We start from the raw sequence: 22,204 nt of genomic DNA on the forward strand, positions 1-22,204 counted from the left end.
GAACTGATTTGATTTGAAAACGAGACAAGCAAACTATACAGTTGAAACCAAATGTTTACACACAGTATAACTTTACATAATCTTTTTTTCTCTCACTGCCAGACATCACATCAGAATATAAACATTTCTAGGACAGTTAGCATCACCAAAATTAATTCTATTTATAAAATGACAGATTACTGAGATGTCCACCTCTCACCTGTAGACCGCTGGAGATAGGCAAAAGCTCCCCTGTGACCCTGTATGGAAGAAGCAGGTATAGAAAATGGATGGATGGACGGACTTTACATATAACGAATTATTTCCATTTCGTTTTTGTAGAGATTTTTATTTTTTATTTTTATAATTTAGAGACAATCTTTGTCATTGTTTTATTGTAAATAAGTTGATTAAATAATTTCCCTCCAGCAATAGTTCTGTCTACATCTCTAAGTCCCCATTGACCAATTATTAATATATTGTTATTCCTCTTCCCCTCCACTCAGTGAATGTTCTGTTTGTTTCTCTGGATTTGAATCTGGCTGTGTGGGAGGACCACACCAAACGTTTACCATGTCATTCTGAGTTGTATTTTTTAAGGACTTCATACTAAAAGTTTCTTCTATTATGTGGTTTTCTGCAGTTTTGGTCTTTTCACTGCTGAGATCAGTCTGGATAGCTGGATAACTTATTCCACGTTGTAAATTGAGATTCTAGAATATTTAATGGTAACGATAGGAAACTATATAGCAGCCTGGACAGTATATCTATCTCAATTCTTGAGCCAAAATCCAATACTAATTCTGACCATCTCTAAAGATGTTTTTGTATTTTGTTGCTAATAATAGTACAATTTATTTCCTGAATTTCGCCCAAGTCATGCACAAGTCAAACTCCCAAGTATTTAATTAATTTCTTTCCCCATTTAAATTTCAATCCTTGCCTAATTTCCTTACATGGTTTATAATTAAGGTGAAGTAATTGTGTTTTGGAGATATTTACTTTATACCCTGACATCTTACTATGGTTTGCCAAGACAGAAAACTGTATTGGAGGGGTTACTTTGAGGTTCTGTAGGTATGTAATTACATCATCTGCAAAAAACACAACCATGTGACCTTCTCCTGCAATGTTCAATGTTCACTCCCTTTAGCCCTTCACTCCTTGTTTTGCCTTGTGATTTGTGCAAGGGCCTCTATATACAATTCGAATAGTGAAGGGCTGAGGCAGCAGCCCTGGTGAGTACCTCTGAACAGACTGAAGCTTCTCTTGAGGTGTCCAGTAATTTTTATCGTGGCAGAGGGGCAGTGATTGGATACATCTTTTGAATTGTTTGTTAAAATCCATCCTCGCTAGGATCTTAAATAGGAAGTACCACGAGACCCTGTTGAAGGCTTTTTCTGCATCAAGGCTGATCACGGCTGCTGACGGTTGCTGTCTGCTTGTTCAGTGGATAATGTGGAGTGTACGGGTACTGTTGTCTTGTGTTTGTCGTCCCATAATGAAACTTGTTAGGTCATCATCTATTGAGTTGGTTAATAGGTGCTCAAAGTAATTTTATCAAAAATATGGTCTAATGACCAAACCATTAGAAACAGACTTCATGAGGGTAGTCTGAGGGCCCAATGCCCTCTAGTAAGACCTGTGTTCACTGCCTAACACCATGCAGCTCGACTGGCATTTGCCAGAAAACACCATAATTGGTAGGTTTGGGACTGGTGCCATGTTCTATTCAAAGATGAGAGCAGGTTCACTCTGAGCTCATGTGACAGACATGGAAAGGGTCTGGAGAAGCTGCAGTGTACATTATGCTGCCTGCAACATTGTTCAACATGATTGGTTTGGTGGTAGATCAGTGTTGGTCTGAGGAAGCATATCCAAGGAGGAACGTACAGACCTGTACAGGATAAACGATGGCACCCTGACTGCTATTAGGTATCCTCAGACCCATTGTTAGACCATTTGCTGGTGCAGTGGGTCCTGGGTTCCTCCTGATGTAGGATAATGTCCAGCCTCATGTGGCAGGAGCATGCAGGCAGTTCCTGGAGGAAGAGGGAATTGATACAATTGACCGGCCTCCATGTTTCGCTGATCTAAATCCAATAAAACAACTCTGACATCATGTTTAGGTCCATTCAACGCCACCAGGTTGCACCTCAGGCTGTCCAGGACCTCAGTGATGCCCTGGTCAGGATCTGGGTGGAGATACACCAGGACACCGTCCGTCATCTCATTAGGAGCATGCCCTGACATTGTCAGGTGTTCATAAAAGCACGTGGGGGTTGTAAAAACTACTGAGTACTATTTTGAGCTGCTGTCATGACATTCCAGCAAATTGGACCAACCTGCTGCAATGGTTTTTCAATTTCAATTTCTCAGTGACTTTGGATTACATCCTCAGTAGGTTGATAATTTTCATTTTGATCAAATCATGTGGCATCCCTTTGTTCCTAACACATTACCCATTCCATTTCAGTATGGATATCCAGCATGATTTTTTTTTTCCCAGTTGAGATCTGATGTATTTTGATTGTGTTTCTTTAATTTTAAAGGAAGTGTTTGAGTCTATAGATATGTTAGGGTCTACATTACATACAATCTACAATGAGATCAAACTTGGGCAACCATTTTTTTATTGAAGGTGTATGTGTGAATGTCTACCCAGGAGAAAGAACAGATCAAATGCGTTTTTAAAACACCTAAAATAAATTCATTGGAAAAATCCAAGGGGTATGAATATGTCTGAAAGCACTGTAAGAGTGGCTTCAGGTTATGAAGTGTTCATTTGTTTCTTTTTCTTGGTAGATAATGTATATAATATTAATCTTTTGAGACTTTGCTCACATGTCTAATTGTGTTTACTTTTGATTTGGACCCCTAAATATCTTTGTATTTTATGAGAAATAAAAGGTAGTGGTCAGGAAAGGACAAAACACAAATTTATAGCACAACGGAAATTGTTTGCTTTGTTTTTACAGCTTGTTAGGTCATTTTTCTCTATGAAAATCTTAAGATGAGATATTTCTTAAGATATTTAATCTGTTTTAATGTAAAACCAGTCATGCAACGATCTTTATAGGTCAAAGGTCATATCAAAAGTGTCTAAAAATTGTTAGATCAGTTTCCACACAAACCCTCTGATTGAAGTAGGCCCTGACGCAGTACCACTTGAATTTGTGAATTAGATCTTCTACAAAGATCTACTAAGACATCCAGCAGTTAAAACTTTACTGCCATGCTGGGAAAGTGGAAAGGCAAAAGTAGATTGTTTTGCTTGGGCAGCAAATAAATGTGGTAGGGAAATGGGATTTCAAGATAAGAGATACAGCACAGCTGTACCTTATTCAGTGACACCTTATTGGTTGTTTCCTAACATTAATGTTGATCTAGATATCCATAAAGAAATGCAGACATACAGGGGTTGGACAATGAAACTGAAACACTTGTCATTTTAGTGTGGGAGGTTTAAATTGGACCAGCCTGGTAGCCAGTCTTCATTGATTGCACATTGCACCAGTAAGAGCAGAGTGTGAAGGTTCAATTAGCAGAGTAAGAGCACAGTTTTGCTCAAAAAATTGAAATGCACACAACATTATGGGTGACATACCAGAGTTCAAAAGAGGACAAATTGTTGGTGCACGTCTTGCTGGCGCATCTGTGACCAAGACAGCAAGTCTTTGTGATGTATCAAGAGCCACGGTATCCAGGGTAATGTCAGCATACCACCAAGAAGGACGAACCACATCCAACAGGATTAACTGTGGACGCAAGAGGAAGCTGTCTGAAAGGGATGTTCGGGTGCTAACCTGGATTGTATACAAAAAACATAAAACCACGGCTGCCCAAATCACGGCAGAATTAAATGTGCACCTCAACTCTCCTGTTTCCACCAGAATTGTCCGTCAGGAGCTCCACAGGGTCAATATACACGGCCGGGCTGCTATAGCCAAACCTTTGATCACTCATGCCAATGCCAAACGTTGGTTTCAATGGTGCAAGGAGCGCAAATCTTGGGCTGTGGACAATGTGAAACATGTATTGTTCTCTGATGAGTCCACCTTTACTGTTTTCCCCACATCCGGGAGAGTTACGGTGTGGAGAAGCCCCAAAGAAGCGTACCACCCAGACTGTTGCATGCCCAGAGTGAAGCATGGGGGTGGATCAGTGATGGTTTGGGCTGCCATATCATGGCATTCCCTTGGCCCAATACTTGTGCTAGATGGGCGCATCACTGCCAAGGACTACCGAACCATTCTTGAGGACCATGTGCATCCAATGGTTCAAACATTGTATCCTGAAGGCGGTGCCATGTATCAGGATGACAATGCACCAATACACACAGCAAGACTGGTGAAAGATTGGTTTGATGAACATGAAAGTGAAGTTGAACATCTCCCATGGCCTGCACAGTCACCAGATCTAAATATTATTGAGCCACTTTGGGGTGTTTTGGAGGAGCGAGTCAGGAAACGTTTTCCTCCACCAGTATCACGTAGTGACCTGGCCACTATCCTGCAAGAAGAATGGCTTAAAATCCCTCTGACCACTGTGCAGGACTTGTATATGTCATTCCCAAGATGAATTGACGCTGTATTGGCCGCAAAAGGAGGCCCTACACCATACTAATAAATTATTGTGGTCTAAAACCAGGTGTTTCAGTTTCATTGTCCAACCCTTGTATAAAGGTAATAGGAATTGGATAGATTATTGTATTACTGTATATTTTAATAGATTATTAAAATATACAACTGAAAGCAGATATTTACATAGACTGTTTATAAATGATTATTTGGACTCCTGCAGATAGGCACTGGCTTCCCCGCGACCCACTATGGAAGAAGTGGTATAGAAAATGACTGACTGACTGACATACACAGTTAAATAAAACTTTACATATCTTGGGTAGACATCCAACAGGCAGATGTGATTGTGGAACGGATTTGGAAACAGTAGAGCATATTGTAATTGAGAAAAGTATAGTAGTATAGTAGAGAAAAATTAAATAAAGAATTAAGTATGATGTGAATACAGTATTAGTAAAACATGACATGATAAATATTTATGAAATGATCATATTTATAAGATTTTTAAGACAAACGGGATTATTTGCTAGAATATCAAATAGGGTCAGTTAGATACTATGGCACACACTCCAGCACAACAGTTGGCGATAATGCATCTAAACGTTTGGTACCACCAGCAAAAAAATCCCAAGAAGAAGAAGACCAAGACGAAGAAGAAGAAGAAGAAGAAGCTCTTCTACAAGCATGGCTGCGTCCAAAAGAAAACGTGGAGGAGAGGGACCCGCTGATAAAAAGGGTAAATTTGTTGTAGACGAAGGCGAAGCTCAGGTTGAAACGAAAAAGGCGACAAGAAATGAAGTTTTAGTCCCAGCACCGGTTTCTATGGTAAGTGATTGGCCTTGTTATTAGCCAGTTACTTAGCATTAGCTCTAAGAGGGGAATTAAAGTGTTTTTTCCCCTTCTTATTGCATATTTTTTAGCAGTAAATAAAGATTGACATTTCTAGTCAGTACATGTTATATTAATATGGTAATAGTATTAGATTGGAAAACCTTTATGGAGCTCTGTATGGTTGAGATGCATTCACGCCACTTTAAACTTCACCGTGTAAAGATTGCTTAATTTTAACATTGTTCAGACCAACCTCTCTGGGTTCGATTATATATTTTATGGTCAGTCACACCTTGGAAATGTAATGTTGTCAAAACTAATTTCAGCAAATAAAAGTGGCGATTTTTTTCAGGACAAATCTAGTAAATTATTTTCCATTTTAAGCTTTACAGTCAAGGTATCAATATCATCATCAGTGTAGTTAGTGTTGATACTGGATTCGGTGAAAGCCACATCTGATTAGCACAAAAAGATCCACGACAGAGTGTGAATGCATGGCCTTGGATAAAGTAAAAACTCGGCGTATTTCAGTGCATTTGTATTACTGCTGTTACACGTGCTAATATCCTTTCTGTTGTTGTCTGTTAATAGAAATTAACATAAAAAAAAGGGTGCTAAACATGAAATATCTTTCTAGAGATAGAAAGTCTAAACGTGAAATGCACCAAACAGCTTTATTCACCCAATTTATTATATCCGATTATTTGTTTGCAGAGCTCTAGCAATTGTAGTCAGTGCCAGTTTGTTTTTAAGAGCTTTAATTTCATTTAGTGATAGGCCGGTATGTGATTTACAGTGTGTGATACCTTTAAAATAAAACAATAACAGTACAGAATTTACACAAACATTTTTAAGAAACATGTGTAATGATGATCTAATTACTTTTTTTAATGGAAAAGTAATTAGTGTTGTGTGGGCGCTCCTTTACTTTCCACACCATGTCTACCTGCTTTCCTTGCAACTGGAATTGGTTTGATATTGTAGGATAATGTCTCCTGAACAGGGCAAATGGACCAACAAGGAAAGAGTTCTTATCTTCTCTTCAAGAGGAATCAACTTCAGAACCAGACACCTGATGCAGGACCTGAGGACCATGATGCCTCATTCAAAAGCAGGTCAGTGTTGAGGAATTCGGAGTTGTGTAATAATTAACGTCTGACTGTATGTTGAGCTGAGATTAACTTCTACCACATTCCATATCAGATACAAAAATGGACAGGAAGGACAAGCTGTTTGTTGTCAATGAGGTAAGTCTGGGAAGATTAGAATTTCTCCCATATCACAACAAAGCCTGACATCTGTGGGTTTCTTTCTTTATTTTTAGGTGTGTGAAATCAAAAATTGTAACAAGTGCCTCTTTTTTGAGGCAAAGAAGAAGCAGGACCTCTACATGTGGTGAGGGTTTCATCCGTGTTACTTTTTCCAAACGGTTAGCTTAACCTTTACTGGAAACCAAAACTATGTTACACTGCAGTACTTCTATTTCCTTGTAGGATCTCCAGCTGCCCACATGGACCTTCTGCAAAGTTTCTGGTTCAGAACAGTAGGTTGTTTCTCTTCTTTAGCCCTCAGGTGCAGAGGATAGTTGTGGTGTTACAGATACTTGATTAATGTTGTTGTTGACCTCACAGTTCATACGCTGGCTGAGCTCAAAATGACGGGAAACTGCCTGAAAGGGTCCAGGCCCCTGCTCTCGTTTGATCCGGTGAGTGTCACCCAGCCTTAAAGCATTAAAGGAAGGTTCGGGGGAAATCTGCTGATTACCCTGATGTAAAATAAAAATGAAAAATTTCAACTTTGAGATATTTTGCCTTTAAAGTGTTTTGTGCCAAATGGCCTGAATAATGAGCAGAGCCTTAGTTGTTAAAGTCTAAAATCATCTCGGGCACGGCGCTGGTGGTGTAGGAATTAAGCGCTAAGGTCCTTGATGCGGCTGTCCCGGGTCCGAGTCTCAGATCCGGCGATCTTTGCTGAAGGTCTCCCCCTCTCTCTGCCCCTCTTTCCTGTCTGCCTGCTGTCGAGAAATGAAAAATAAAGGCCTGTAGTGCCGAAAAAATGTCTTTAAAATCATCTCTCTTGTTTCCTTTAACAGAAATTTGACAAAGAGCCCCACTACGCTTTACTAAAGGAGCTCTTTATCCAGGTATGTTTTCTGTTGTTAAAGCATAGAATAAAATGCACCTAACACCTGGCATGTAGAAATTATTCCATCCATCTCTGTTCATTCTTTAATTCAGTGTATCCATCCTTCAGTTTTTTTCTTCCACCCATTTCTGTTCACCCATCCATCTATTCATCTGTTTCTCTGTCCATTCGTTAATTCCATCCATCTGTCTCTCCATCTGCCTATGTCTTAATACATTCGATTCTCTCTGTTGTTTTTGCAGGTTTTAAATGTAAAGATGATCGAGGCAGAATGCCTGCTAGAAATTAAATGTTTTTTTTTTTTTTTCTAAAAAAATATTTGCATTGAAAAATCAAAAATTTGAGTTTGGCATGAAAAATGTGTAGGAAGTGGAACTGAACCACAATAACTGAGTTGTACTGGATAACATCTGACTAAAATGCTAACAATGTGTATATTTTTATGGTTTAAACAAAACATGGTTTTTATTTTGTTTGGAGAATTCCTTTCAGTTTCATAACGTTTTTTTTGTTGTAGACATTTTCCACTCCTCGCTACCATCCTAAGAGTCAGCCTTTTGTGGACCACGTCTACACGTTCTCCATCGCAGACAACAGAATATGGTTTAGAAACTACCAGGTAATATTTCATCATACATTCTCAAGTTTTACCCTGGAAAAGACTTTTTTTTTTAGTAGACGTTTTCACATAATGCGAAATGTTTTCCTCTGGATTTGTCTTCCGTTTACAGTAATTCTCCCTTCCCTCTTTTTTTCCACATTCAGATAATTGAGGAGGACGCCTCTCTGGTGGAGATCGGCCCACGATTTGTTCTAAACCTAATAAAGATCTTCCAGGGAAGCTTTGGAGGGCCAACACTCTATGAAAATCCAAACTTCCGATCTCCAAACTTGGTAAAATCATCTGCAGGCTAATTTCTACGTATGGTTTTAGTCACTTTTCATATATTTTTATTATTATTTTGTTTTCTTTTGTAACAAATTTCATCGATTCTCAAACTTGGATAATTAGGAAATTTCATCTGACTTTTGCTGCCACTGCAAATCAGTTCTAAGAGGAGGAGTGTGAAATGCTGCAGGGAATAGGTTATCAGAGAGCATAAATGTTCTCCTCTGACTTGGTACCATCTCAGTGCCGCCACAGATTTGCCTCCATTTTTTTAGCCTAATGAGCAGAAAACTTAAACCAGAAACGGAAAAATCCACCAATATGTCATACCAACAATACTTTTCAGTATGCAAGTTGTTGCTGCAAGACAAATCTTTGTCAGTTTAAAATGAAGTCTGTAGGAGGTTATTTAAATAGAAAACTTTCCCCCGGATGCATGTCTGATGTTCAGGGTGCTACTTTTAAACAGGAAGTCTGTCTTTTCACATTGTGTATACATTTGACTAAAGTCCCATTGAATGACTGCAGCCATTATTGTAATCCTTTATTTCCCGTACACCCACAGCACAGGCGAGAGCTCCGACTGGCAGCGGCAGCCAAAGTGAGAGAGAAGCAGATGGTGAAGGAGCTCCAGAAAATAAAGAGGAAAGAAGCTAAGGAGGACATTGACGAGGATGTGACGGCTGATGTTTTTGTTACACCCAACGAGGAGAAACCTGTTCACATTCAGACGGAGCCACCTGCGCCAAAAGTGGTGAAGAAGAACAAACACAAAGCTTTCAAGAGGCAGCGGATGCAGAGGGGACGCAGATAACTCCATGGACTGGATTTATTTGACAGCATGTTTCACTGCTGCCACGATGTCAATTTCTTTTTTTCTCTTGATGTCGTGTTGTGTTCAATGAAATGTGCACGTTAATTGAATACATACTAATCTTTATTTCACAAAACACAATATTTACAATCCTTTGTAATAAAAATAAATACTGTAAAAAGAAATATATATAAGCAGTTTTGTGTGTTACAAAAAATCCCTTTGCAGTGTAGATACGCACACCAAACAAGAGTACATCTTTTTCATACAGAGAATCGTCAGAGATGCACCAATCAATGGGTCGGAGTTTGGAATCTGCCAATTTTTCCTTGATTGATTCAAAAAGCAAAATCTGATTTTATTTTCCCCTTTGAATGCATCAAAACTATGAACTCCTACCATTTCCAGTCCATATTTTAGCATGTACTTGGATGTGCTTTTTTGAAGTAAAACAAAATAAAAGTTATGGGCATTTTGTGCTTTGATGCTGAAGGGCTAATCCTGCAGTTCCCTCATTTTCCTTTGGATTAATAATAGGGCTGCAAAATATACTGCAACTGTGTTACTGCAGTGTCTACTGTACACAGTATTCATACAGCATTAGACTGCAGGAAATGTTAACTTATTAAAGGTGCATGCATTCAGGCTTTCTATTCTGGAAATATGACCTGTTTCAAAACTACAGTTAACTTGTTTCACTGCTAAAAAACAGAATAAGAAACTTCTCAAATAAACCTTTTTGATGAAAACAATAGAGAGACAGATGTCACAAATAAGGTTGGAAGCAGTGTGGAGAGATGAGTCCGCAAGTTTAACTGAGAAATCCTTTCACATTGTTCATAAATCTCATGCTTTTCCAAACTACAGCTTCCCAACAAGTGGGACGATCATTCATGGCAAGGTTGGAATTAAGAAATTATGCCCAACACCTTTTTTATTGCCTGTTCAACCTTTTTTGGCTGATTTGACCTTCATAATAGTGCGATCAAATGAGGTAACAACGAATCAGCTGTTATTCCTCCTCTACCTCCTCATCAGGACAACAGAAATATTCCACAAAGCAGATCTGTCCATCGTCGTTCCTGACCAGGTACTGCAGAGAGAGGACCCCCCTGCTGTCTGTCCTCACTGAGACTTTACAGGATATTGCCAAGGCTTTGGTGGATGGTTTCAATAAGGACATCTTGTATCTGTCAGATTGCACAGAAGGAAAACAAATCAGAAACTGTAACGACAGATCCAGGGATGATTATAACTGAAAGGATGAATGTGAATAATCAAACTATAAATAACTGCAGATCATTTAGTTTCTGACCTCACCTGAATGTAATAAAATAAAATACCACCAATATTTATAAAGCACTTTTAAATAAACCAAGGTCCATCAAATGCTGTACAACTGCAAATGACACAATTTAAGATCTAAAGGTCCAAATTTATGGAATCTAGTGACATCTGGTGGAAACAATGATTAACTACCTCTTCTACAGTAGAACAAAACATTGAATCAAAATGATAAAACCACAATAATACATTTTTATTGCTGTAAACAATAAAAATGTTTACTGTAAACAAGTTGGCAAGTTGAAACAAACAGATTCAAATCTCTTCACAAATATCCCTTGGCCCTAGTTTAAGGATCACTGAGACAACTATCCAAAATTTTAGAAAGCAAATGTTACTAACTCTGTTATTTTAGTTTATCTAAGTTGAGCTCTCAATTTGCTTCTCTGTGGTTAATGGACTCTGCAGTCACCTGTTGGTTTGTGTCTTGTTGCACTGAAACAGCTCCATCATATCCGAATCCTTGGAGTAGTCATAATGGGCGTTTCCAGAGTTTCCAAATGTCGACAATCTTAAGAATTGAAATCAAAAAGTAACACATTTATAACATAGTTAAGGGGTATAAAACTGAACAAGACCGAGACTTATTATGCTGGAGAATGCACACAATACAGAGAACTACACTTTATTACAATTCCTAAAAAAAGAACTGAACTTTAGCGATGGCTTGTACGTTGCAATACTGTGTTTGCCTCAACTGTAAAGCACTGAGATAAAATGTGAATAAAAGAAAGTACTTGTCATTTTTACTGCACTACTATAAACCATAGAAAGCCTCTGACAGCCCACCTGAAGTACGGCTGGTTGGGAGACATGGTGATCTGCAGCACCTCGCTGGTCATGTCCAGTTCAGAGAAGGCTTCCTTAAGACTCTCTGACTGTAGAATGACCTTTGAAAGGAGCCAGAAACACAGGACAAGAGTAGCACACTTTTTTTTATAATTTACTCATAGTGATTGATATCTGAATTTTCCCTACTGACATTTATTAATCCAGTATTAAAGACTAAAAACAGCAAGATGAACCTTGTTTGTAACATTAGAGCTGGAGAACTCAAAGTCAATTGGTTCTTCTGGTTCATGTGTATTAATTTTGCAGACAGTCACTACGCCACCCTCCTCCAGGAACAACGTCAGAGGATGACCGTAGCCCCTGTAGCACATCCGCAAAGCTGTTGATAATGAAACATCACGAAAGGTATGAGGCGGGAAACTTGTAGAATTGAGGTCCTTGGGTTAATTCTGCTCATTTTCCAGTTATGTTTCTTTTAGTTTGGTTTACCTCCTACTGAGCTTCCTCCAAAGATATTCAGGCAGTCGAGTAGAACAGTAAGGTTGATTTGAAAAACGACCGAATCTTCTTTTAACGTAAACTCTTGAAAGATGTCTGCCTGAAAGTTTTGAAAAAAGAAAAAGATAATTGAAGTGAATCCTTCAAACAGAGGCAGAGAATCAAGATGTTGAACAGGACTTCTTTGCTTCTCTGAATGCTTGCAAAAAAACAACAACAGACAAGCACACCTGAATGAAGGCATTGGCTTGCATGCATTTGCAGTCCTCCACTGTGACCTTTAGACCGTTTGCGGTTGCTGTGAAGATGGCATGGTCCTTGCAGGTGATAGCTTTCAGTATGTTCGAGAGATTTCGAGCATTATCCAAATTGGCTATCAAAACGTATTGTTCATCTTCTCTCTGAGACTGAGTGGACAGAGGCATTGTGTTGCTGGAAAAAAACAAAAACAAAACACAGAACAACAGAATATATTTTCCAGTATTTGCAACAGGACTATACATAATAGATCACATGGCAAATTGTTAAATAACCCATAGATATTCGCAATATCAATTTCTGGTTTTCTTAGAAGTCTGACCTGCCGATTCCAATCTTGAACAACACCCCCACCCCCTCTTTTATTTTTCTTAAAGACAGTACTACATCAAACAGGAAAATAGGCTGCAGGTTCCTTGACAGAAGTAGTATTTTAGAAGGAAACACAACATTACACCCAGTTTTTGCATCAAATCATGTATCCCTAAATGTCACCTGTTTTTACTAAAGTGGATTAAAACTAAAGCGCTTGAAAGTAGCTGCTGTTTGCTAAGGCATCTATAGAAAAATATGGTGGGAGTTCTTAGTTCTGATGCATTTAATGAATAGGGAGAAAGTCAGATTTATCAGAAACAGACCTGCTGATTAGAGCTGATCAAGGGACAACTGGCCAACTGATTAGTGTATCTATTATGCTTTAGGTACGTTATGTTCTGACTTAAATCGTTTAGCATCTCTGTGTCTTTGGTGGTACATTTGACACCGCTAAATGTCTTAGTCTTTACTGTGCACATCTTTAGGGTCTCTCAGTAGTCAGTTAGCCTCTTTGGTCAATCGTGTACTCATTTTATGTGTATTTGTGATATCTTTATATCTCATTTTCCTTCCTTTTGTTAGAAAAAGATAATCCATTATTCATCATTCAGTGATAGTCATATAGAATAAACACATTAAAACCAATAATATCGAAAAAAAAATAAAAACATAAACTATACAGTTGACAGAAATACAAAGTAAAATAAACTATAATTATTAATAACTAGGAAACGTGCAACTAAAAAAAGTGAATTTTAGACAAAGTGTAACTTTACAAACGCAGAATGTTTTATTTAAATATCTTGAGGCCATTTACAGATGTTGGACATCTGAACAAAAGCAGCTGCAGAAATGCTAAATTAAATGTTTAGCTTAATGGCGGATCAATGAATAGAGTAATCGTATACATTACTGGATAGTTATGATTTACTGCAACATATAAACACTGTGGGTCTTCCTATATTTTTATAAACAAGTATATCACACGCTAGCTAGCTAGTACACTTAATCATTAAAAAATACGTAAATGTTTAACAACACATTTGCAAAACACTGTAACTTGAAGTTGTAGGAAATCCATTTTCCAGATTATTCTCTACATAATGTAAGAAAACACGTAACTAGAAATTACAAGCATTCATTAGTCACTCACAAAGCTAGAAGTCACCATGAACACCAATTTTGTTTAAAAGAAACCCCCAACGTACCCGGTGGAGAATAGTTTCCGCTTTCGTCATCCACCTCAACCGGAAGTGGGATTTTTGTTGGAACATAACGTTCCAGAGAGTTCGCTGAGTCACAACAAACCTACCGAGATCCGCGCTAACCTCACCGATAGTCCGTGACAACATCGGTGTTTGGTTATTTGATTCATCCAGGTAGGGCTATTTACTTTTCGAGTCTTTTTAAAAATAAGGGATGTTCTTTCTAAGCCTTTCTCATCCCTCTTGTGTTCACCCCGGAAGCTAACGTTGGCTAGCCACCGGGTTCAGGGTTAGGGTTAAAACAACTTAACAATGGATAGGACTGAAGGTTCTTCTGCCCGTGGTGTTCCCATGCCACTCGTTACTAACGTCAGCTACTATTGAGCTAAGTTCTGATTAAACCCCTCGATGAAACCCTTATACACACATTAAAGTTAAATAAATAAGTTTCATTTATAGTTTTATGTTACGTTGTACGTTTTGACCGCTGGTCGGAACAACAAAATTTAAATGTGACGCTTTTTAAATACAATACTATCGAAAAATCATTATTATTGTAGGTTGTGCCGCAAACGTCAGATAACACAATCTAATTATAGGAAGAAATAGGTCCCATCTACAATGTTGTAGATCAGAAACATTGTCCGGATCCCCTTTTAAGCATTTAGTTTTATTGTACACAACTAAACATTAACAACATGGGTGTGCTGGATAGACACTGACACTAGACACAGGCATACAATATATATAGTATCAGGTGATTTTAAAGTGATTATTGCTTCATCATAGCACGTGTTAGTGGGTGGGATGTATTTGGCAATAAGTTAACATTTTGTCCTTAAATCTGATGAGTTAGAAGGAAGAAAAGGGCCAGCGTTAGGATTTCAGCAAGTCTGACAGGGGTCAAAATTGTGTTGGCTGGGCCAGAGCATCTCCAAAGCTGCAGCACTTGTGCGGTGTGTCTGCAATGGTTATAATCTTCCAAAGGCAATCCAAGGAAGGTACATTGGCCAATGAAGTCCGATCCAACAGGCAAGTCACTGTTGCTGAAATTGCTAAATTAGGAAGCTAATGTTGGTTCTGATAGAAAGGTGTTCATATACACAGTATGTTGCAGTTTATAATGTATGGGATCGTGGAAACGGTTTTACCTTAAGGCTGTGGATTCTTTCAGCAGATCAATGCACCCTGCCACATATCAAATATAGTTCAGGAATGGTTTAATGAGCACAACATCAGGTTTGAGGCGTTGACTTGACCCCCAATATGGTCAATTTTGAAGCAATCAACCATTTGTGGGATGAGCTGGACAAACAAGTCCTATCGATAAAGGTCCCACCTCCCAACTTAGAGGACTTAAAGCAGGGGTGCCCAAGTCCAGTCCTACAGAGCTACTGTCCTGCATCTTTTAGATGCACCCCTTCTCATAGAAACCTGAATCAATTGGCTCAATTCCCTGATCGGGATTCCATTCAGTCCTGCAGAGACCTGGTAACTAGCCATTCATTTCGTGGACTTGAGCACCTCTGACTTATAGGATCTGCTGCTAACATCATTACCACAGCACACCATTAGGGTGAAGTCCATGCCTCGACATAAGTCATAATGTTAAGCCTGATCAGAGTAGGTCTGTTCTTTTTTTTTTCTTGTTTTTGTAAATGGACGGCAGTGATGCTGTTTCTGTGACCACAGACCACTTTACGGTGGTCGTGTGTTGCTGAAACACTTAAAATCTGTGGGTTCCTTTATTAAATATTCATCAACTGAGCAACTTGGTATCAAAGCTGCAACATTACTAGTGCAACCAGTTATTCAATTTAATGTTATCACTATAGCACCATGTCAAAAATAAAGGTCATGTAGGGCTAACTAAGCAAACAGACCCAAGTCACATTGTTTTACATTGAGTCAAACTCAATTCACCGGATTCCATTGAATCAAATTAATTTCAGTACAATTAAATTATAACTTGGTCACTTCTTTTCACAAGGGGCTAATCTGTGTTTCATTTTATTTTTTTATTTGACACTTTTACCCACAGTGGAAAGCCATTAAATGGGCCTAAATTAAATATATACATTATACGTTTCTAATGCTAAATAACACATTTAAAACAGATTTTCAAGGGCTTAGATATTATCTCGTTTACTTAACCACTGTCTAATCAGAAGCTGATTACTTGGCCCTTTTAGCCAAAATTTTTGCAATTTTACCTTCAACATTAACATTTTAACTAATACAGATTTACCAGTACGATAATTACTCGAGACTGGTTGTTAAAAAGTTGTTCGTGCCCTTTAAAGACAAGCAGCATGTAGTCGGAAAGTACATTCTGCCCAGTGTAGATTAGATCATATATTATATCTTGAAGCTTTGGCATACTGTAACGTAAAATGTGGTAAATGTCTATGTCAGAAGTAAGATGTTTCCTTGCTGAGGAGATACGGACAACTAGGGCTCACTGTGTCAGAGTAACATTGCATTTTATATAAAACGTCTTGTCCTTACAATGAAAGACAAACCCTCTTGAAATCGAGAAGAACCAGTGTTGTTATCTGTCATCCTATCATTTCAGAAATATCTGTTTAAACCTATAACCAAAATGATAGCCTTGCTGGTTTGTCTTGTTAAAATCAGAATGATTGAGCAATTCAGAAAATAATCTGGAAACCGATTAAAAAGAAACAAAAAAAAAAATTGTTTTGCTCTCTTGAAATTAGCCTGGAAAATTTCTGGATATTTGTAAACTGGGTCATTAAATGACATAAAGCAGAGATATAACCCCGCTTAGTAAATTCATGCCGAGATTGTATTTTTCAAATAAAAATAAAAATAGTACAGCAAAGTAAAAGGTGTTGGTTAATGTGTTTATAAATCGAAAATGGTGATAGTTCATTTTATGAGCTAAAAAAAACATTAGATTTTTCAGTATTTGACCAGCTGATCATTAATCAGAGCTTATCAAGGAAACAGAGGCCAACAGAATGATGCATTTCTACTTTCTTTTTCATAAAAACAATAGGCATTTAGACAGTACAGACCAAAAGTTTGGACACACCTTCTCATTCAAAGAGTTGTCTTTATTTTCATGACTATGAATATTGTAGCTTCACACTGAAGGCATCAAAACTATGAATTAACACATGTGGAGTTATATACTGAACAAAAAAGTGTGAAAAAACTGAAAATATGTCTTATATTCTAGGTTCTTCAAAGTAGCCACCTTTTGCTTTGATTTCTGCTCCGCACACTCTTGGCATTCTGTTGATGAGCTTCAAGAGGTAGTCACCTGAAATGGTTTTCACTTCACAGGTGTGCCCTGTCAGGTTTAATAAGTGAGATTTCAAGCCTTATAAATGGGGTTGGGACGATCAGCTGTGTTGTGCAGGAGGTGGATACAGTACACAGCTGATAGTCCTACTGAATAGACTGTCAGAATTTGTATTATGGCAAGAAAAAAGCAGCTAAGTAAAGAAAAACGAGTGGCCATCATTACTTTAAGAAATGAAGGTCAGTCAGTCCGAACAATTGGGAAAACTTTGAAAGTGTCCCCAAGTGCAGTCGCAAAAACCATTAAGTGCTACAAAGAAACTGGCTCACTTGAGGACCGCCCCAGGAAAGGAAGACCAAGAGTCACCTCTGCTGCGGATGATAAGTTCATCCGAGTCACCAGCCTCAGAAATCGCAGGTTAACAGCAGCTCAGATTAGAGAACAGGTCAATGCCACACAGAGTTCTAGCAGCAGACACATCTCTAGAACAACTGTTAAGAGGAGATTGTGTGAATCAGGCCTTCATGGTAAAATAGCTGCTAGGAAACCACTGCTGAGGACAGGCAACAAGCAGAAGAGACTTGTTTGGGTTAAAAACACAAGGAATGGACATTAGACCAGTGGAAATCTGTGCTTTGGTCTGATGAGTCCAAGTTTGAGATCTTTGTTCCAACCACCGTGTCTTTGTGCGGCGCAGAAGAGGTGAACGGATGGACTCTACATGCCTGGTTCCCACCGTGAAGCATGGAGGAGGAGGTGTGATGGTGTGGGGGTGCTTTGCTGGTGACACTGTTGGGGATTTATTCAAAATTGAAGGCATACTGAACCAGCATGGCTACCACAGCATCTTGCAGCGGCATGCTATGCCATCCGGTTTGCGTTTAGTTGGACCATCATTTATTTTTCAACAAGACAATGACCCCAAACACACCTCCAAGCTGTATAAGGACTATTTGACCAAGAAGGAGAGTGATGGGGTGCTGCACCAGATGACCTGGCCTCCACAGTCACCGGACCTGAACCCAATTGAGATGGTTTGGGGTGAGCTGGACCACAGAGTGAAGGCAAAAGGGCCAACAAGTGCTAAGCATCTCTGGGAGATCCTTCAAGACTGTTGGAAAACCATTTCAGGTGACTACCTCTTGAAGCTCATCAACAGAATGCCAAGAGTGTGTGGAGCAGTAATCAAAGAAAAAGGTGGCTACTTTGAAGAACCTAGAATATAAGACATATTTTCAGTTGTTTCACACTTTTTTGTTCAGTATATAATTCCACACATGTTAATTCATAGTTTTGATGCCTTCAGAGTGAAGCTACAATATTCATAGTCATGAAAATAAAGACAACTCTTTGAATGAGAAGGTGTGTCCAAACTTTTGGTCTGTACTGTAAACAATTCATTATTGTCCATTTAAAGTGGTGTCTACATATATACAGGGGCTGGACAATGAAACTGAAACACCTGTGATTTTAGTGTGGGAGGTTTCATGTCTAAATTGGACCAGCCTGGTAGCCAGTCTTCATTGATTGCACATTGCACCAGTAAGAGCAGAGTGTGAAGGTTCAATTAGCAGGGTAAGAGCACAGTTTTGCTCAAAATATTGAAATGCACACAACATTAATGGGTGACATACCAGAGTTCAAAAGAGGACAAATTATTGGTGCATGTCTTGCTGGCGCATCTGTGACCAAGACAGCAAGTCTTTGTGATGTATCAAGAGCCACGGTATCCAGGGTAATGTCAGCATACCACCAAGAAGGACGAACCACATCCAACACGAATAACTGTGGACGCAAGAGGAAGCTGTCTGAAAGGGATGTTCGGGTGCTAACCTGGATTGTATCCAAAAAACATAAAACCACGGCTGCCCACATCACGGCAGAATTAAATGTGCACCTCAACTCTCCTGTTTCCACCACAACTGTCCGTCGGGAGCTCCACAGGGTCAATATACACGGCCGGGTTGCCAATGCCAAACGTCGGTTTCAATGGTGCAAGGAGCGCAAATCTTGGGCTGTGGACAATGTGAAACATGTATTGTTCTCTGATGAGTCCACCTTTACTGTTTTCCCCACATCCGGGAGAGTTACGGTGTGGAGAAGCCCCAAAGAAGCGTACCACCCAGACTGTTGCATGCCCAGAGCGAAGCATGGGGGTGGATCAGTGATGGTTTGGGCTGACATATCATGGCATTCCCTTGGCCCAATACTGTGCTAGATGGGCACGTCACTGCCAAGGACTACTGAACCATTCTTGAGGACCATGTGCATCCAATGGTTCAAACATTGTATCCTGAAGGTGGTGCCGTGTATCAGGATGACAATGCACCAATATACACAGCAAGACTGGTGAAAGATTGGTTTGATGAACATGAAAGTGAAGTTGAACATCTCCCATGACCTGCACAGTCACCAGATCTAAATATTATTGCCACTTTGGGGTGTTTTGGAGGAGCGAGTCAGGAAACGTTTTCCTCCACCAGTATCACGTAGTGACCTGGCCACTATCCTGCAAGAAGAATGGCTTAAAATCCCTCTGACCACTGTGCAGGACTTGTATATGTCATTCCCAAGACGAATTGACGCTGTATTGGCCGCAAAAGGAGGCCCTACACCATACTAATAAATTATTGTGGTCTAAAACCAGGTGTTTCAGTTTCATTGTCCAACCCTTGTAACTCAATGTTGATCAGTGAGACTTTTCATTGTATGTAATTTTTGTAATGTTTTTTTATTTTATTTTACCTTTTCTTCCACTTCAGGTTTTTCGTCTACACATCCTGTGTGAGCCACAGTCATGGTGTGCATTCCCTGCATTGTGATTCCTGTCCTGTTGTGGGTCTACAAGAGGTTCCTGGAACCCATCATCTATCCTGTCATTTCACCCTTTATTAATGCATTCTGGAACAAAAAAGCTGTAACGGACACAAGTACCCCTCAGAAAGACGCTGAAAAGAGTAATGGGACTTACAAGGTGAGGGTATGACAGACATAGGTTTTTATTGTACTATTGTAATACATGTAAAATGAACCTCATGTTATTAATGTTTTTAACTGCAGCTCTTACAAAAATCAAATTTCTGTGTTTCAGGCTGAAAGCAACGGCGAGGGGACTGCAAATGGAGTTACTATAGCAGCTGATAAGAAGGCCGACTGAGTGCTGTCACTGTTTCTAATGCAACAAAGACTATGTAAATATTCCCATTGTATCATTTAGAGAAAACATGCATTGTCAGTCTTCTTCAAATAATGTGAATGCAAAGTTTTTGAAGTTCGTTCTCATCTAGTTGGCGTAGCTTCATGATGTGTTATATTTTCTGTTTTTAAATTTTAGACCAAATGAAACAGATTTAAGCACTTTAATGAAAGCATAAAAGGACGCCTTCAAATAAAAGCTTATTTATTACAAACCTGACCTGCTACTTTAAATACTTTAACATTGTGCACAAATTGCTTCAAAGACATCAAGGCTTAGTTTATTTTATATATAAAATATTTGTTTTAGTATTGCTAATTGTAAAAATGGCTAGATTGATCCTTTTTTTTTTTTACTGTTATTTGTTAAAGGAAATAAATGATTGTAATGGACTGACCATCCTGGAAATGTGTGCATTTCCTAAGAAAATAAAATGGCTATTTGTGTGAGATTCTCATCCCTTTAAACATACTTAAGGCATTTAGTTGCCTTGCAAAAAAATCTATGAATTCAGTATGGCTGTGATTAATAAAAGCTGTTTAATCAGTCATTAAAAAAACATTGCAGATTGGCAACAATATTTGATGCAAATTATTTTTAAAAAGATAATCAGGAGTTTTTAGAGAAGTATATTTTCTGAACAAGTAGTTTAAAGTGTAGAAGATTGTAAAACATTTTGGTGTTTGAATAAAGCCCAGCTGTCTGGTAAACACTTGTGCTTATTTTTATTATAAAAAGTACTCATAGTATTTTTAATTTAAACTTAACAGTTAATGTGTCTTTTCATTTTGAAATGAAATAAAGATGTATGAATGCATTGACTGAGTTGGTGCTCTCCCGCAAGATGTCATGTTCAATGTCACAAATGGCAACATTAATTAGAGTATCTCCCTTAGATGTTTAAAACTGACTTTCCAACATCATGTACTAATATCAATGCCACCCTAAGTAAAACTATATGTACTGTTTTAAAATTTATTGTGAAAACATTTCAATCCACGGTATCAGTCCATAGGTATGATTGCATCATTGATGTCTGAGAAGGATTCAGGAGAAGTATTCATAAACACCATAATTACTTTTGGTGGAAATATCTGTAAAATCCTTGCTTAACGGTACAGCCACAAACTTCAAATACTTTTATTTAAATCTATGTGACAGACCAACTGGAAGAAGTGCATTAATGGACAATAATTAAAAAATGTTTTTATTGAGCCTTCCTAAGTCAGTCACTATGTAGAACCATCTTTCACTGCAGCTACAGCTTCAAGTCTGCACATCTAGAGATTAAAATGATTTGTCATTCTTCCTTGCAAATAGCTAAAACAAATTTAGTGGAGATCTTGTCAGTTAGGTTTAAGTCTGGACTTTGACTGGACCATTCTAGCACATGGATGTGTTGTGATCTAAACTTTCCTTTGTATCTCTGGCTGTATATTTATAGTTGCCCTGATGCATGTTGGACCTCTACCCTAGTGCCAAGTCTGTTGCATTCTCTAAAGATTTTCTACTACAGTTAACCTTTGTTCAGGTCCATCTACCCATCAATTCTGACCAGCTTCCCTGCCCAGCTGGATAAACTAGGAAAAGCCTCCCAATGACATGATACTGCAACTGCCATGTTTTACTGTGGGAGTGGTGTGTTGATTTTCTACTAAACATTTTTCGAGAGTTCTAGTTCAAATTTGGTGTCATCTGATTATTAGGGGACCTCTGAAGGAAATTAGTTGCATGGATTTTATTTAGAGGTATCAGAGTAAAGGGACTTTTATAAAAATAAAAAAAAATGGATATATGGATGTTTTTCCTTCCACTTGACCATTAAGCATCACTTTTTGTTGTTTCATCACATAAAATCCCAATAAAAGATATTTAAGTTTATGGTTGTAACATTACAGTTGAAAAAAAGTTTAAGGATCATTAATGTATGACATAAAATGCTTGGGGCCAAAGAATTACCCCTGTGGTGCCCCACAAATGATAAAGTAATTGCAATTGCATTAAGATGTATATCTGAAATAAATCTCAAGTAAGCTTTAGAGATCTCTCAGTAAATTTTAAAGTAGACATACATTACTTTGCAT

General features: G+C 38.4%; 3 protein-coding genes across 4 annotated transcripts; 2 read left to right on the plus strand and 1 right to left on the minus strand.

The window, feature by feature from the left end:
* Positions 1-5,198: 5,198 nt before the first annotated feature.
* Positions 5,199-9,426, plus strand: bxdc2 (brix domain containing 2). Its single transcript, XM_047373106.1, has 10 exons — positions 5,199-5,387; positions 6,397-6,508; positions 6,597-6,640; positions 6,718-6,788; positions 6,887-6,936; positions 7,025-7,098; positions 7,486-7,536; positions 8,056-8,157; positions 8,304-8,432; positions 8,993-9,426. Exons 1-10 carry the CDS (start codon positions 5,247-5,249, stop codon positions 9,239-9,241), a joined length of 1,023 nt encoding a protein of 340 aa, XP_047229062.1. The 5' UTR covers positions 5,199-5,246; the 3' UTR covers positions 9,242-9,426.
* Positions 9,347-13,788, minus strand: rad1 (RAD1 homolog (S. pombe)). Of its 2 annotated transcripts, none has more exons than XM_047373107.1 (7): positions 13,657-13,788; positions 12,106-12,307; positions 11,867-11,975; positions 11,611-11,756; positions 11,375-11,475; positions 10,998-11,096; positions 9,347-10,431 (listed from the first exon to the last, which is right to left on the minus strand). In XM_047373107.1, exons 2-7 carry the CDS (start codon positions 12,298-12,300, stop codon positions 10,254-10,256), a joined length of 828 nt encoding a protein of 275 aa, XP_047229063.1. In that variant the 5' UTR covers positions 12,301-12,307; positions 13,657-13,788; the 3' UTR covers positions 9,347-10,253. The 2 variants fall into 2 exon arrangements, with proteins under 2 accessions (XP_047229063.1, XP_047229064.1); XM_047373108.1 differs by having other exon boundaries at positions 13,602-13,675.
* Positions 13,691-20,937, plus strand: LOC124872779 (UPF0729 protein C18orf32 homolog). Its single transcript, XM_047373109.1, has 3 exons — positions 13,691-13,827; positions 19,687-19,898; positions 20,016-20,937. The coding sequence occupies exons 2-3, from the start codon at positions 19,722-19,724 to the stop codon at positions 20,079-20,081; spliced, it is 243 nt and encodes an 80-aa protein (XP_047229065.1). The 5' UTR covers positions 13,691-13,827; positions 19,687-19,721; the 3' UTR covers positions 20,082-20,937.
* The last annotated feature ends 1,267 nt before the right edge of the window (positions 20,938-22,204 follow it).

The sequence above is a fragment of the Girardinichthys multiradiatus genome, chromosome 8, assembly GCF_021462225.1.
Source record: "Girardinichthys multiradiatus isolate DD_20200921_A chromosome 8, DD_fGirMul_XY1, whole genome shotgun sequence".
NCBI lineage: Eukaryota > Metazoa > Chordata > Actinopteri > Cyprinodontiformes > Goodeidae > Girardinichthys > Girardinichthys multiradiatus.

Excerpts from the sequence above, each read along its gene's own strand:
- bxdc2 (XM_047373106.1), top strand. The coding sequence starts at position 5,247 with ATGGCTGCGTCCAAAAGAAAACGTGGAGGAGAGGGACCCGCTGATAAA. Across the intron at positions 6,641-6,717 it reads AGCTGTTTGTTGTCAATGAG|GTGTGTGAAATCAAAAATTG; the intron begins GTAAGTCTGGGA and ends CTTTATTTTTAG. Across the intron at positions 8,433-8,992 it reads ACTTCCGATCTCCAAACTTG|CACAGGCGAGAGCTCCGACT; the intron begins GTAAAATCATCT and ends GTACACCCACAG.
- rad1 (XM_047373107.1), bottom strand. The coding sequence starts at position 12,300 with ATGCCTCTGTCCACTCAGTCTCAGAGAGAAGATGAACAATACGTTTTG. Across the intron at positions 11,976-12,105 it reads AAGCCAATGCCTTCATTCAG|GCAGACATCTTTCAAGAGTT; the intron begins GTGTGCTTGTCT and ends CAAAACTTTCAG. Across the intron at positions 11,097-11,374 it reads CCCAACCAGCCGTACTTCAG|ATTGTCGACATTTGGAAACT; the intron begins GTGGGCTGTCAG and ends TCAATTCTTAAG.
- LOC124872779 (XM_047373109.1), top strand. The coding sequence starts at position 19,722 with ATGGTGTGCATTCCCTGCATTGTGATTCCTGTCCTGTTGTGGGTCTAC. Across the intron at positions 19,899-20,015 it reads AGAGTAATGGGACTTACAAG|GCTGAAAGCAACGGCGAGGG; the intron begins GTGAGGGTATGA and ends TCTGTGTTTCAG.